Source organism: Salvelinus namaycush, chromosome 35 (genome assembly GCF_016432855.1).
Source record: "Salvelinus namaycush isolate Seneca chromosome 35, SaNama_1.0, whole genome shotgun sequence".
Classification (NCBI taxonomy): Eukaryota; Metazoa; Chordata; class Actinopteri; order Salmoniformes; family Salmonidae; genus Salvelinus; species Salvelinus namaycush.
Genome location: NC_052341.1, coordinates 6,579,574 through 6,596,784, shown reverse-complemented (window position 1 = coordinate 6,596,784; position 17,211 = coordinate 6,579,574). Strand labels below are relative to the sequence as shown.

The following is a 17,211-nucleotide window of genomic DNA, read 5'->3' as shown; positions in this document are numbered from 1 at the left end:
ACTCCACGAGGAGCCTACCTGTTACGCGAATGCAGTAGAAGCCAAGGTAAGTTGCTAGCTAGCATTAAACTTATCTTATAAAAAACAATCAATCCATCATAATCACTAGTTAACTACACATGGTTGATGATATTACTAGTTTATCTAGTGTGTCCTGCGTTGCATATAATCGATGCGGTGTGTTTCGTTGCTCCAATGTGTACCTAACCATAAACATCAATGCCTTTCTTAAAATCAATACACAGAAGTATACATTTTTAAACCTGCATATTTAGCTAAAAGAAATCCAGGTTAGCAGGAAATATTAACCAGGTGAAATTGTGTCACTTCTCTTGCGTTCATTGCACGCAGAGTCAGTGTATATGCAACAGTTTGAGCCGCCTAATTTGCCAGATCTTTACGTAATTATGACATAACATTGAAGGTTGTGCAATGTAACAGGGATATTTAGACTTATGGATGCCACCCGTTAGATAAAATACGGAACGGTTCCATATTTCACTGAAAGAATAAACGTCTTGTTTTCGAGATTATACTTTCCGGATTCTACCATATTAATGACCTAAGGCTCGTATTTCTGTGTGTTATTATGTTATAACTAAGTCTATGATTTGATAGAGCAGTCTGACTGAGCGGTGGTAGGCAGCAGCAGGCTCGTAAGCATTCATTCAAACAGCACTTTCCTGCTTTTTGCCAGAAGCTCTTCGCTGTGCTTCAAGCCTATCAACTCCCGAGCTTAGGCTGGTGTAACCGATGTGAAATGGCTAGCTAGTTAGCGGGGTGCGCGCTAATAGCGTTTCAAACGTCACTCGCTCTGAGACTTGGAGTAGTTATTCCCCTTGCTCTGCATGGGTAACGCTGCTTCGAGGGTGGCTGTTGTCGTTGTGTTCCTGGTTTGAGCCCAGGTAGGAGCGAGGAGAGGGATGGAAGCTATACTGTTACACTGGCAATACTAAAGTGCCTATAAGAACATCCAATAGTCAAAGGTTAATGAAATACAAATGGTATAGAGAGAAATAGTCCTATAATTCCTATAATAACTACAACCTAAAACTTCTTACCTGGGAATATTGAAGACTCATGTTAAAAGGAACCACCAGCTTTCATATGTTCTGAGCAAGGAACTTTAACGTTAGCTTTCTTACATGGCACATATTGCACTTTTACTTTCTTCTCCAACACTTTGTTTTTGCATTATTTAAACCAAATTGAACATGTTTCATTATTTATTTGAGGCTAAATTGATTTTATTGATGTATTATATTAAGTTGAAATAAGTGTTCATTCAGTATTGTTGTAATTGTCATTATTACAAAGAAATTTTTTAAATCGGCATCTGATTTTTTTGGTCCTCCAATAATCGGTATCGGTGTTGAAAAATCATAATCGGTCGACCTCTAGACAAGAGTGCTCTGAAATCGGAGAAGATAGCCAGAGTGATTTTGCGAACGCAAGAGATATGCTAACTGGATAACAGTCGTTGAAGTTCTTGCTAGCTAACCAAATGAGCTGTGTATAGCTACCGAAAAACTATGAGGGGAAAAAGTCCATCACTTACCCACTCCTTCAATGACATGACATCCTCCTAGCAGCTATCTAGCTAGCTGTCTAGCTAACATTAGGCTCCATGTTTTTAGCTTGCTACGTAAATAGATATGCTAGCCTATTAGCTATGTTATGACATACTTGTAATCATTGCCCTTGCTAGTTTGATGGTATTGACATTCCCAGCCTTAGTTACATTCGTCTGTTTTTGTCCAGAATATTGAGTAATTTATTAATTAATTGAAACTGAAACAGTGCATCCCGAATGGAGGCAGCAAACATTGTATCAGGCCAGCTGTGATTTACAATCTGAATTGCCAGGGTTAGAGCTTCCAAGTCTGTTCTATTCATTCTTATTTCTATGAGCTCATCTTTCCCACCTCTCTCTCTCTCTTTGTATCTTCATGGTGTAGTAACTCACTCTCTCTCTCTCTCTCTCTCTCTGTTTAATGGGTGACTCAGAGGTCACAGCCAAACCTCTCTGATCAAGGCGTGTTGTAATGTAACCTAAGACAAACACCCTCCATCAAACAGATTCAAGTCATGGATCAAGGGACTAGTCCTTTGATGCTGCCAGTTGTGTAGTCGCCATACTGTGCTTGTGTGATTTGTAATACTTTGCTACCGTACAAAGTCCAATGTCACCTGTTTTTTTGTTGGGTTTTTTGCCACATGATTTTTGCTTTCTATGTTTTGAGTGCAATACTTTAGTTTCGGTAACCATGTCAATATGACTATCTTCCATCCTGTCCCTGGTCTGTAGTGTAGTGTACAAGGTAACCATGTCAATATGACTATCTTCCATCCTGTCCCTGGTCTGTAGTGTAGTGTAGTAGGTAATCCTGAACCAGCTGTTGGAGGTATCAGTGTGCTGCTAAACCCTAGTGTTAGGCTGCCACTACAGGGCCTTAAATCAGAGCCTCCTACTCCTCCCTCCCTCCCTTCCCCCTGGGCCTCTTCTCTCTGGGCTCCTGTGGCTCCACTACTGGGCCTTACTGTGTGAATTCCTGAATGAACTCTGGCACACACACAGACACACACACACACACAGGTGGGCCCAGGGCCGGATTAAGAAATCATAGGCCCCGGGGCTTTGCTTCTTTTATAGCTTTCTACTAGATGTTGGAACATTGCTGCAGGGACTTGCTTCCATTCAGTCACAAGAGCATGTTGGGCAATTAGACCTGGCTCGTGGTCTGCGTTCCAATTCATCCCAAAGGTGTTCGATGGGGTTGAGGTCAGGGCTCTGTGCAGGCCAGTCAAGTTCTTCCACACTGATCTCGACAAAACATTTCTGTATGAATCTCACTTTGTGCACGGGGGCATTGGCATGCTGAAACAGGAAAGGGCCTTCCCCAAACTTTTGCCACAAAGTTGGAAGCACAGAATGGTCTAGAATGTCATTGTATGCTGTAGCGTTAAGATTTCCCGTCACTGAAACTAAGGGGCCTACACCGAACCATCAGTTACCCCAACAGCCCCAGACCATGACCCATATACACTACCATTCAAAAGTTTGGGGTCACTTAAAAATGTCCTTGTTTTTGAAAGAAAAGCAAAAATGTTTGTTCATTAAAATAACAGCAAATTGATCAGAAATACAGTGTAGACATTGTTAATGTTGTAAATGACTATTGTATCTGGCTATGGAATATCTACATAGGCGTACAGAGGCCCCTTATCAGCAACCATCACTCCTATGTTCCAATGGCACGTTGTGTTAGCTAATCCAAGTTTATCATTTTAAAAGACTAATTGATCATTAGAAAACCCTTGAGACTGGTCTCGTCAGTCTTTTGCAATTATGTTAGCACAGCTGAAAACTGTTTTCCTGATTTAAAGAAGCAATGAAACTGACCTTCTTTAGACTAGTTGAGTATCTGGAGCATCAGCATTTTGTTCGATTACAGGCTCAAAATGGCCAGAAACAAAGATCTTTCTTCTGAAACTCGTCAGTCTGTTCTTGTCTTGAGAAATGAAGGCTATTTCAAACTGAAGATCTCATACAAAGCTGTATACTACTACTGTTTGAGGTTGTGGACAGGTGTCTTTTATACTGATAACAAGTTCAAACAGGTGCCATTAATACAGGTAACGAGTGGAGGACAGAGGAGCCTCTTAAAGAAGAAGTTACAGGTCTGTGAGAGCCAGAAATCTTGCTTGTTTGTAGGTGACCAAATACTTATTTTCCACCATAATTTGCAAATAAATTCATTAAAAATCCTACAAAGTGATTTTCTGGATTTTCTTTTCTCATTTTGTCTGTCATAGTTGAAGTGTACCTATGATGAAAATTACAGGCCTTTCTCATCTTTTTAAGTGGGAGAACTTGCACAATTGGTGGCTGACTAAATACTTTTTTGCCCCAATGTATGTAGATATTCCATATAAAATCTGCCATTTCCAGCTACAATAGTCATTTACAACATTAACGATGTCTACACTGTATTTCTGATCAATTTTATGTTATTTTAATGGACAAAAAATTTGCTTTTCTATCAAAAACATTTCTAAGTGACCCCAAACTTTTGAACGGTAGTGTATGTGTGTATGTACAGTGGGGAGAAAAAGTATTTGATACACTGCCGATTTTGCAGGTTTTCCAACTTACAAAGCATGTAGAGGTCTGTAATTTTTTATCATAGGTACACTTCAACTGTGAGAGATGGAATCTAAAACAAAAATCCAGAAAATCACATTGTATGATTTTTAAGTAATTAATTTGCATTTTATTGCATGACATAAGTATTTGATACATCAGAAAAGCAGAACTTCATATTTGGTACAGAAACCTTTGTTTGCAATTACAGAGATCACACGTTTCCTGTAGTTCTTGACCAGGTTTGCACACACTGCAGCAGGGATTTTGGCCCACTCCTCCATACAGACCATCTCCAGATCCTTCAGGTTTCGGGGCTGTCGCTGGGCAATACGGACTTTCAGCTCCCTCCAGAGATTTTCTATTGGGTTCAGGTCTGGAGACTGGCTAGGCCACTCCAGGACCTTGAGATGCTTCTTACGGAGCCACTCCTTAGTTGCCCTGGCTGTGTTTTGGGTCGTTGTCATGCTGGAAGACCCAGCCACGACCCATCTTCAGTGCTCTTACTGAGGGAAGGAGGTTGTTTGCCAAGATCTCATGATACATGGCCCCACCCATCCTCCCCTCAATACGGTGCAGTCGTCCTGTCCCCTTTGCAGAAAAGCATCCCCAAAGAATGATGTTTCCACCTCCATGCTTCACGGTTGGGATGGTGTTCTTGGGGTTGTACTCATCCTTCTTCTTCCTCCAAACATGGCGAGTGGAGTTTAGACCAAAAAGCTCTATTTTTGTCTCATCAGACCACATGACCTTCTCCCATTCCTCCTCTGGATCATCCAGATGGTCATTGGCAAACTTCAGACGGGCCTGCACATGTGCTGGCTTGAGCAGGGGGACCTTGCGTGCGCTGCAGGATTTTAATCCATGACGGCGTAGTGTGTTACTAATGGTTTTCTTTGAGACTGTGGTCCCAACTCTCTTCAGGTCATTGACCAGGTCCTGCCGTGTAGTTCTGGGCTGATCCCTCACCTTCCTCATGATCATTGATGCCCCACGAGGTGAGTTCTTGCATGGAGCCCCAGACCGAGGGTGATTGACCGTCATCTTGAACTTCTTCCATTTTCTAATAATTGCGCCAACAGTTGTTGCCTTCTCACCAAGCTGCTTGCCTATTGTCCTGTAGCCCATCCCAGCCTTGTGCAGGTCTACAATTTTATCCCTGATGTCCTTACACAGCTCCCTGGTCTTGGCCATTGTGGAGAGGTTGGAGTCTGTTTGATTGAGTGTGTGGACAGGTGTCTTTTATACAGGTAACGAGTTCAAACAGGTGCAGTTAATACAGGTAATGAGTGGAGAACAGGAGGACTTCTTAAAGAAAAACTAACAGGTCTGTGAGAGCTGGAATTCTTACTGGTTGGTAGGTGATCAAATACTTATGTCATGCAATAAAATGCAAATTAATTACTTAAAAATCATACAATGTGATTTTCTGGATTTTTGTAGATTCCGTCTCTCACAGTTGAAGTGTACCTATGATAAAAATTACAGACCTCTACATGCTTTGTAAGTAGGAAAACCTGCAAAATCGGCAGTGTATCAAATACTTGTTCTCCCCACTGTATGTACAGTTGAAGTCGGAAGTTTACATAAACTGAGTTTAAATGTATTTGGCTAAGGTGTTTCACAATTCCTGACATTTAATCCTAGTAAAGATTTCCTGTCTTAGGTCAGTTAGGATCACCACTTTATTTTAAGAATGTGAAATGTCAGAATAATAGTAGAGAGAATGATTTATTTCAGCTTTTATTTCTTTCATCACATTCGCAGTGGGTCAGAAGTTTACATACACTCAATTAGTATTTGGTAGCATTGCTTTAAATTGTTTAACTTGGGTCAAACGTTTCGGGTAGCCTTCCACAAGCTTCCCACAATAAGTTGGGTGAACTTTGGCCCATTCCTCCTGACAGAGCTGGTGTAACTGAGTCAGGTTAGTAGGCTTCCTTTCTCGCACACACTTTTTCAGTTCTGCCCACAAATGTTCTATAGGGTTGAGGTCAGGGCTTTGTGATGGCCACTCCAATACCTTGACTTTGTTGTCCTTAAGCCATTTTGTCACACTTTGGAAGTATGCTTGTGGTCATTGTCCATTTGGAAGGCCCATTTGCGACCAAACTTTAACTTCCTGACTGATGTCTTGAGATGTTGCTTCAACATATCCACATAATTGTCCTGCCTCAGTGCCATCTATTTTGTGAAGTGCACCAGTCCCTCCTGCAGCAAAGCACCCCCACAACATGATGCTGCCACCCCCGTGCTTCACGGTTGGGATGGCGTTCTTAGGCTTGCAAGCATCCCCCTTTTTCCTCCATTCATAATGATGGTCATTATGGCCAAACAGTTCTATTTTTGTTTCATCAGACCAGAGGACATTTCTCCAAAAAGTATGATCTTTGTCCTCATATGCAGTTGCAAACCGTAGTCTGGCTTTTTTATGGTGGTTTTGGAGCCGTGGCTTCTTCCTTGCTGAGCAGCCTTTCAGGTTATGTAGATATATGACTTGTTTTACTGTCGATATAGATACTTTTGTACCTGTTTCTTCCAGCATCTTCACAAGGTCCTTTGCTGTTGTTTTGGGATTGATTTGCACTTTTCGCATCAAAGTATGTTCATCTCTTCCTGAGCGGTATGACGTCTGTGTGATCACATGGTGTTTATACTTGCGTACAATTGTTTGTACAGATTAAAAAAATAAAAAAAACGGAGGTCTTGGCATATTCTTTTGATTTTCCCGTGATGTCAAGCAAGGAGGCACTGAGTTTGAAGGTAGGCCTTGAAATACATCCACAGGTGCACTTCCAATTGGCTAAAATTATGTCAATTAGCCTATCAGAAGCTTCTAAAGACATGACATCATTTTCTGGATTTTTCCAAGCTGTTTAAAGGCAACTTAGTCTATGTAAACTTCTGACCCACTGGAATTGTGATACAGTGAATTATAAGTGAAATAACCTGTCTGTAAACTATTGTTGGAAAAATGACTTGTGTCATGCACGAAGTAGATGTCCTAACCGACTTGCCAAAACTATAGTTTGTTAACAAGAAATTTGTGGAGTGGTTGAAAAACGAGTTTTAATGACTCCAACCTAAGTGTATGTATACATATATATTTAAAAAAAAAAATATATATATATATATATATATATATACACTTTAAAAATATATATTTATATATTTTTCTTAATAATGGTTCTAAAGACAGATTAGTCTTCTCTTTTCAGCGGTAGGCATTTGCTTTCCAAACTGTACGTTTTTCCCATGATTGTATTTAGAAATTTGCAAAAGGCAAACAGACAGCCGCAGAATAACATTGAAATATAATCCATCGATGGCAGTTCCTATTCAAGTCAGGCTGGCAGCCATTGCTAGTGTACCCATTAGTTTAACAGTCAAATTGCCAGTGTAAGAGGTTCCAAAACCCTTCTATGGATTGTGTGTCCACAACGCAACAAACTGTGTATTTGGCTCACATGCTGCCCAAATTGCAGCCTTCCCGACTGTAGGCAACCGGTAACTGCCAAAATAAAGGAAACACGTGAGTAAATGAGGGATACAAAGTTTATGTTATGGTGTGTGGGATGCATTTTCCTGGAATGGTTTAGGTCTACTTGTAGAATCTGTGCCAAGGCGCATTGAAGCTGTTCTGGCAGTAATTTTTTGAAAATATGAATCCTCTGTGGCTAAATTACGCTCTCTGGTGTGTTTTGAACATTGAGAGTGGCTCCTGTGGTTGGGCTTTGGCCTTGTCCCTGACCCACACAATTGACCAGTCACATTTATTTATTATGCAGTTTATTTTGTATTTTTCTTATTAATCAGTTACCCACGAGGCCCCCTGCCTCCTCTCCTCCCCCCATCTGACGATTACCAGAGCGGCAGCAGCAGGCTGTGATAGATGTCTGGGTGTATGATACAGAGGGGGATCAGTTGACAGACGGACAATGACTAGCAGATGCAGGGGCAGATTGGCTGCAACCAGTAGATCTAGTGACAACATGTTATGTGTGTGTGGGACGTGTGATTGAAGATGGGTTGCACAACAGCCTAAGAACCTCTGTGAGGACATGGAAAGTTGGAGGACATATTAAGAAACTAGTTTCATTGTATTTTCCAGTAGTGATAGATGTAATTTTCATCCTTTCAAAGTGTGGCCTTACTTTCTACCGCACATCCATTCTGAAGGTGATGGATTTCACATTGTATGACGATGTGTAGCCATAGACTGTTCACTCTGCCACCATCCGGCAAACAGTACCGGATCATCGGCTCTCGGACAAACCGGCTCTGAGACTGATTCTACCCCCAAGCCATAAGACTGCTAAATATCCAGGCTACTAAATAGTCAATTAATTGTACCCAAACTATCTGTCCTGACTCTATCTTGCACTGACCCTATGCACACTCACGAGACTATATATACACACTCACACACACTACAGTCGTGGCCAAAAGTTTTGAGAATGACACAAATATTAATTTTCGCCAAGTCTGCTGCCTCAGTGTCTTTAGATATTTTTGTCAGATGTTACTATGGAATACTGAAGTATAATTACAAGCATTTCATAAGTGTCAAATTACATGAATTTACTGACAATTACATGAAGTTGATGCAAAGAGTCAATATTTGCAGTGTTGGCCCATCTTTTTCAAGACCTCTGCAATCCGCCCTGGCATGCTGTCAATTAACTTCTGGGCCACATCCTGACTGATGGCAGCCCATTCTTGCATAATCAATGCTTGGAGTTTGTCAGAATTTGTGGGTTTTTGTTTGTCCACCCGCCTCTTGAGGATTGACCACAAGTTCTCAATGGGATTAAGGTCTGGGGAGTTTCCTGGCCATGGACCCAAAATATTGATGTTTTGTTCCCCGAGCCACTTAGTTATCATTTTTGCCTTATGGCAAGGTGCTCCATCATGCTGGAAAAGGCATTGTTTGTCACCGAACGGTTCCTGGATGGTTGGGAGAAGTTGCTCTCGGAGGATGTGTTGGTACCATTCTTTATTCATGACTGTGTTCTTGGGCAAAATTGTGAGTGAGCCCACTCCCTTGGCTGAGAAGCAACCCCACACATGAATGGTCTCAGGATGCTTTACTGTTGGCATGACACAGGACTGATGGTAGCGCTCACCTTGTCTTCTCCGGACAAGCTTTTTTCTGGATCCCCCAAACAATCGGAAAGGGGATTAATCAGAGAAAATGATTTACCCCAGTCCTTAGCAGTCCTATCCCTGTACCTTTCGCATAATATCAGTCTGTCCATGATGTTTTTCCTGGAGAGAAGTGGCTTCTTTGCTGCCCTTCTTGACACCAGGCCATCCTCCAAAAGTCTTCGCCTCACTGTGTGTGCAGATGCACTCACACCTGCCTGCTGCCATTTCTGAGCAAGCTCTGTACTGGTGGTGCCCCGATCCCGCAGCTGAATCAACTTTAGGAGATGGTCCTGGTGCTTGGAACAATGATTCCAAGCACCACCCTCCTTTTGAAGCTTCCAGTCTGTTATTCGAACTCAATCAGCATGACATATTGATCTCCAGCCTTGTCCTCGTCAACACTCACACCTGTGTTAACGAGAGAATCACTGACATGATGTCAGCTGGTCCTTTTGTGGCAGGACTGAAATGCAGTGGAATTTTGGGGGGGATTCAGTTCATTTGCATGGCAAAGAGAGACTTTGCAATTAATTGCAATTCATCTGATCACTTCATAACATTCTGGAGTATATGCAAATTCCCATCATACAAACTGAGGCAGCAGACTTTGAAAATTTATATTTGTGTCATTCTCAAAACTTTTGACCACGACTGTACATTGACACTCTCACACAAAACCCATACACATTCACATACTGCACACTACATACGCACACACAGACCTAACACAAATACCTTATTATTATCTATCCTGATGCCTAGTCACTTTACCCTGCCTTTATGTACATACCTACCTCAAATACCTTATTATTATCTATCCTAATGCCTAGTCACTTTACCCTGCCTTTATGTGCATACCTACCTCAAATACCTTATTATTATCTATCCTGATGCCTAGTCACTTTACCCAGCCTTTATGTACATATCTACCTCAAATACCTTATTATCTATCCTAATGCCTAGTCACTTTACCCTGCCTTTATGTACATATCTACCTCAAATACCTTATTATCTATCCTGATGCCTAGTCACTTTACCCTGCCTTTATGTACATATCTACCTCAAATACCTTATTATCTATCCTAATGCCTAGTCACTTTACCCTGCCTTTATGTACATATCTACCTCAAAAACCTTATTATCTATCCTAATGCCTAGTCACTTTACCCAGCCTTTATGTACATATCTACCTCAAATACCTTATTATCTATCCTAATGCCTAGTCACTTTACCCTGCCTTTATGTACATACCTACCTCAAATACCTTATTATTATCTATCCTGATGCCTAGTCACTTTACCCAGCCTTTATGTACATATCTACCTCAAATACCTTATTATCTATCCTAATGCCTAGTCACTTTACCCTGCCTTTATGTACATACCTACCTCAAATACCTTATTATCTATCCTAATGCCTAGTCACTTTACCCTGCCTTTATGTACATATCTACCTCAAATACCTTATTATCTATCCTAATGCCTAGTCACTTTACCCTGCCTTTATGTACATACCTACCTCAAATACCTTATTATCTATCCTAATGCCTAGTCACTTTACCCTTCCTTTATGCACATATCTTCCTCAAAAACCTCATACCCTTGCACATTGATCTGGTACTGGTACTCTCTATATGCGGCTCCATTCTAGTCTATTTTATTGTTACTTCTTTTATTATTATTTTAACTCTGCATCGTTGGAAATGGCTCGTAAGCAAGCATTTCACGGTAAAGTTTACACCATTTGAAATTCGGTGCATGTGACAAATACAATTCGATTTTATTTGAATACGATCTGACATTATCATTGGTGTCTTGTTGTTGAAGTGTAACTCAATCAGTTAGATTAATAGACCTAGCTGACGTTGTGGGACTGAAGAGTAACTGGATGTGATGTCATCTCCAGCTTCCTGTCCCTGTGTCCTGTCACCCCCTCAGCCCACATAAACCACCCTTCCGAACCTAATCAAGACTTGATTAGTGTCCAAAAAAAGAAAATAGAAAACAAATACATATTTGTATTAGGACATTTCATAAAGAATTCCCATTATCATATTCTCATAAATATAATTATATTATTTCACCATAATTATAATTATTGCATCATTATTGCATAGTTAGTCTTTAAATCAGAAGAATAATATACATCATCATATTGAAAAAATTATTTCCATGTCAATATTTAATTTATAATTCAATCCTATTCATTCTCAGTATTCTTAATGCATAAATCTCTCCAAAGCATTTGCAAAATACATTCATCATAAATGTATAAATTATATAATTTCAATTTATATCCAAAAATGTGTATAAACACGTAGCTACAGTGGGGTTTGAAAATGACACCCTTGATAATGATGAGCAATAATGACTGTATAAAATTAATAATTAAATACTGAGCTATATTTTATGCAAAAAAAAAACATTGTGTTATACTAATACAATTGCCCGGAGTTAGAGAGTTTGTTTAACAAATAAGCATTTTTTTCTCTCAAAAAGGTAGGGGTCAAAATTATTGACACCCCTAAAGATTCTTAGAAATAAAGTAGTCAACAGTTTAGTATTTGGTCCCATATTCCTAGCAGGTAATGACTACATCAAGCTTGTGACTCTACACACTTATTGGAGGAATTTGCAGTTTGTTTTGGTTGTGTTTCAGATTATTTTGTGCCCAATAGAAATGAATGGTAAATAATGTATCGTGTCATTTTGGAGTCACTTTTATTATAAATAAGAATAGAATGTTTCTAAACACTTCTACATTAATGTGGATGCTAGCATGATTAACGAATAATCCTGAATGAGTCGTGAATAATCATGAGTGAGAAAGTTATAGTGGGTCAAAGTTCATGCCCCGAAGACATGCTAACCTCCCCTGTTATTAGTAATGCTGAGAGGTTAGCATGTTCTCGGGGTATGATCTTTGACTCTCTAACTTTCTCACTCATCATTATTAATGATTCATTCAGGATTATCTGTAATCCTAATAGCATCCACATTAATGTAGAAGTGTTTAGAAACATATTCTATACATTTAAAGTGACTCCAAAATACACAATACACTATTTACCATAAATTTCTATTGGGCACAAAATAATTTGAAACGCAAGCAAAACAAACTGCAAATGCATCCAACATGTTTGTGGAGTTACAAGCTTGATGTAGGCATTGTGTGCTAGGAATATGGGACCAAATACTAAACATTTGACTTGATTTATAAGAATATTTAAGGGTGTCAATTTTGAACACTACCTTTTTGAGAAAATATATATATTACTTGTACTACCTTTTTGAGAAATTGTATCAGTATAAAATTGTACATAAAATATAGCTCAGTATTTGAATTATTTATTTTATACAGTCATTATTGCTCATCTTTATGAAGGGTGCCAATAATTTCTGTCCCCACTGTATAAAATAATGAGAGCCATTGCTACAATTTGTGCACTGGTAACATAATCCATATGGACACTTACTGTACATACTTTAGGGGTAACAAACAGGCTAGCCACTATTCCCCCCTTTGCTCTCAATCACTTGTCATTTTTGGACTTTGTCCTCATGTTATTTTTTCTGTCCATCTCAGTTTTAAACAGCCCTAGAAGTGTGAAAGGTTTGTCTGGATTAACTCCTCTGCTAATCTAAAACCCATGTGGGAGAGCTTTGAAGACTCCCTGACCCTGTCCAACAAAAACAGGCTCTGTCTCTGCACGTCTCCTCATCTCTCTCTTTCTGCCTCTCTGCACGTCTCGTCATCTCTCTGCCTCTGCCTCTCTGCATGTCTCATCTCTCCCCACTCTCTCTCTCTCTGCACGTCTCCTCATCTCTCCCCACTCTTTCTCGCTCTGCACCTCTCCTCATCTCTCTCTCTCTCTGCCACTCAACCCCTTCATTTCATGGCCCCACGTCGGCAGATATGCAGGAAGATATTTTGCCATAAACGGCTGCTTATATTGTGTGCCTAAATCCTTTCAGGATTGTAGCCTAATTATAGTTGAGCACTGTACAGTACAGAGCAGGTCACTTACCAAACAGCCTTATGTCTCAGGTTTTTGTAATCGTGGCTGTGTTGAGTCTCATTGGTGGATAGGAGGGATAACAATAACATCCAATATGAACTGCCATATTCAGGGGATTATAGTCATGGCTCACTGAGAAAGATTTAATTATGTTGAGTGCACTGATGTCATTGATGTCAGATAGTCGTGGTAACCTCTTAAACCAGTGGTCAGAGAGTGTGAGAAATGTAATGAAGAGTTTAACGAGGTGTTTGTGGCTGGCTGGGAGGGTTTGGGATGTTAGTAGTGGTGAGGAACAGATGACTGTTTTGGAAAGGGGATTTGTGTATGTTTAAGAGTTTTACAGATGGTCGCAGGGCTGGTGTATAAGGCAGAGAATGGCTGGTTTGATTTAGGTGTGGAAGGATAGTTTGTACCGGGTAGAAGGATAGTTTGGGCTGGGGAGAAGGATAGTTTGGGCTGGAAAGAGGGATAGTTTGGGCTGGGTAGAAGGATAGTTTGGGCTGGGGAGAAGGATAGTTTGGGCTGGAAAGAGGGATAGTTTGGGCTGGGTAGAGGGATAGTTTGGGCTGGGTAGAAGGATAGTTTGGGCTGGGGAGAAGGATAGTTTGGGCTGGAAAGAGGGATAGTTTGGGCTGGGGAGAAGAATAGTTTGGTCTGGGTAGAGGGATTGTTTGGGCTGGGTAGAGGAATAGTTTGGGCTGGGTAGAGGGATAGTTTGGGCTGGGTAGAAGGATAGTTTGGGCTGGGTAGAAGGATAGTTTGGGCTGGGTAGAGGGATAGTTTGGGCTGGGTAGAGGGATAGTTTGGGCTGGGTAGAGGGATAGTTTGGGCTGGGTAGAGGGATAGTTTGGCCTGGGTAGAAGGATAGTTTGGGCTGGGTAGAGGGATAGTTTGGCCTGGGTAGAAGGATAGTTTGGGCTGGGTAGAGGGATAGTTTGGGCTGGGTAGAGGGATAGTTTGGGCTGGGTAGAGGGATAGTTTGGGCTGGGTAGAGGGATAGTTTGGGCTGGGTAATGGTGTGGGGGCTAGCATACTGTAGCTTTAGCTGTTTGAGAGACACATGTTGTAATGGCTGCCATCACTCTTTCCAGCACGATGTTTCCCAGAGCTCTCTGAAGGCAGCCCTGGATGGGGTGGTGCAGGAGTGTGTGAGCTTCGTGGGAGTGGACATCAACATCTGCTCAGAGACCCTGATGAGGTAGGGCCGAATAGTTTCCCTCAGCAGTCACAATATGGCCTTCACACACACGTGCTGACCGCCAGCGCACTATTTAGTCTGATGCCCCACTCTGTCTCCCACTCTCTCCCACTCTGGCCCGACTGGGACGGGCAGGCCTGACAGGGAATAATTTACATTTTACATTTTCATTTTGCAGACGCTCTTATCCAGAGCGACTTACAGGAGCAATTATGGTCGGCAGATTCTTCACATAGTCTGCTCGGGATTCGCACCAGCGACCTTTCGGTTACTGGCCCAATGCACCTAACCGCTACGCTACCTGCCGCCCAGTGCTTGGCTGACAGGCAGACTCACACTCCCAAAACACATTCACACACACACAGTCACTCCCTCGCCCCCCTTGTCTACCTCTGTAAAGGCTTGGAGAGAGTTACAGCATGTTTGTTTTACTCGGCGCTTGGCCTTAACCAACAAAACAACAAACTAGTGTTCAAGGTGTCATTACTACATTCCAAAATCTCCTAGTGACCCCCTTCTCTTTCTTTATACACACACAGCACACCATTACACATTTTTCTAAGGGAAAGCCTTTTATGAGATGAAGGTGCAGGGCCAGGCAGTAGGCAGTGATCAGGTCATCTGTTTACCTGGGTGTTAATGAGTTTTTTACAGGGGCCCCAGACAGGCCTGCCCAACGCTCCAGAGCCCCAGACACACTGGACGTGTTCAATATTACTAGCCCTTTATTTAGGAGGGATGACATACTGTATGTTTACACTAGGCCTGTCTGTCTGTCTGTCTGTCTGTCTGTCTGGTCTGTCTGTCTGTCTGTCTGTCTGTCTGTCGGGGAGGACTGCCAGTGCACTGGCAAACTGGAGGTCACCAGAGCAAAGCCCCTCAAAGCCTGTAGTCTGGAGAATGGAAAAGGTCACACACACACAGAACATGTATGTCTTAGGGAAACCCGGAGAGATTTATTCCTAAACATTGCTGTGATTTCCAAGAAAAATAGGGTGTGGTTTTCCAGGTCACATGCTCCAATAGGTGAGCAAATGGCCGAGCGAAGGTAACAACAACAACAGTCTCTTGATGATGTTCCCTGCTAGTAATACTATGCTGCCCTTCCTCCTCGTCCTTAATGGAGAGATGTGTAATTACCAACTATGGTGTTACTGTTGTTCTGTGGTTTTTACTGCAGTAACCCATGTGTGTCTGTGTGTCAGACACGTGGCAGGTCTGAATACAGGGCGTGCAAAGAGCATAGCAGAGTGGAGGGAGACGAACGGGCCCTTCATGAACAGAGATCAGCTGAGACTGGTGAAGGGCCTGGGCCCTAAGAGCTACCAGCAATGTGCCGGCTTCATCAGAATCAACCCTCAAAACCATCTCAACAACCACAGGTACAGCAGCATCAGACCTGCCAACCTGCACGCATTTTGCATACCACGCTCACAATTTGAGGTCAAAGTATGCTGGTATTAAAAACGACCCTAAAATATGCAACAATAGGCTTCTAGTTGGCACTTTGCGTTTTTTGACTCAACCGTCTGAAGTTGGAGCTGAGCCAATCAGAGGACTTTGGCGAGGACCTCAAATCTTTAGCTCTCCGCTCCAGCCCGCCCACGTAGTATTTCCTCCCTCCACTTCCCTCGAGCTGGATGGCAGTTCACCACTTTGTCCGGAGACACCACTAATGTGTGAGGAAAATGGAGAACTGTTTGCCAAATACATTTTCCAAAATAGTATATTATAGTCAAGCACATAACCACTATTATTTCGTAGTTAGCTCCTTAGTTTAGGCATCATTATGACAAAGGTAGTTAGCTACAGTGTTTAGTCAACTAAGCCAACGGTAGTAGGCGAGAGCACGTTGACGAGCAAGGAAACGTGTGGTGTTGTGGTAGTTAAGTGCCTGTCACTGCGTGGATGGAAACAGACATGGCAGAGAGCTGTTCCGCTAATACCCTCCTTCACAGAAATGTATATTGGACTGGTAAAGATTAGTAGGCCTGTGTTAATTAATCAGTTGTTGATCTGTCCTCTTGATTTTGCTGTATGTCAACAGTAGGCAGCTAATGATGTCATAATAGTTAGTCCACCAATGACATGGTATGTTGAAAGAATGGTAGCCTAGTAGTCAGACCTAACTTGTTCTGTCCATATATAAAAAATGACATTTGATTTGTAGAGCGCTTTTGATTTACAGACAGAAATCACAAAGCTCTTATTAACAATATGAGCAACTATTGAACTATACACTATACACTATACATTGACCCACTCAAGGGAAAAAGTGTATTAGTTACATCATAGACTGAGAGCTGACTGAAATGATTTATATTTTTATTATGAGGATATTTCAATTCATGACTTTGAATTTACTAAATTGAAAATAGAATTGCACCCAAACTTGTTTGAGATGCTCTCCCGTCCTCTACTCAGTGAGTGTGGTGTTGTGTTGGTAGTGATGCAACAGGGGGTAACTCAGCCCAAGCAGCCCAGGAGAAGCCTGCAGCCAAGGGGAAGGGAAAGACCAAAGCCTCAGCTGCTGTACCTACCCTGCCCAACCCTCTGGACCAGACCTGCATCCACCCAGAGTCCTACGCTGTGGCCAGGAGGTGAGAACTACTTACAACCACCACCCGCCACCCCAAAGCATGTTCCAACTAACATGAGCTTCAATTTTACCCCAGCTTGTAGGCTACTTCTGGGGGCATT

The 17,211-nt window shown here is 41.7% G+C and overlaps 1 protein-coding gene across 1 annotated transcript in view; it reads left to right on the top strand.

Moving 5' to 3' along the window:
* Positions 1–17,211, top strand: part of srbd1 (S1 RNA binding domain 1) — a 102,691-nt gene that overhangs the window by 74,534 nt on the left and 10,946 nt on the right. The window contains exons 17-19 of the mRNA XM_038975045.1: positions 14,405–14,511; positions 15,717–15,893; positions 16,959–17,111. Of these exons, the coding sequence (XP_038830973.1) occupies positions 14,405–14,511; positions 15,717–15,893; positions 16,959–17,111 (437 nt within the window). The remainder of the gene's footprint in view (positions 1–14,404; positions 14,512–15,716; positions 15,894–16,958; positions 17,112–17,211) is intronic.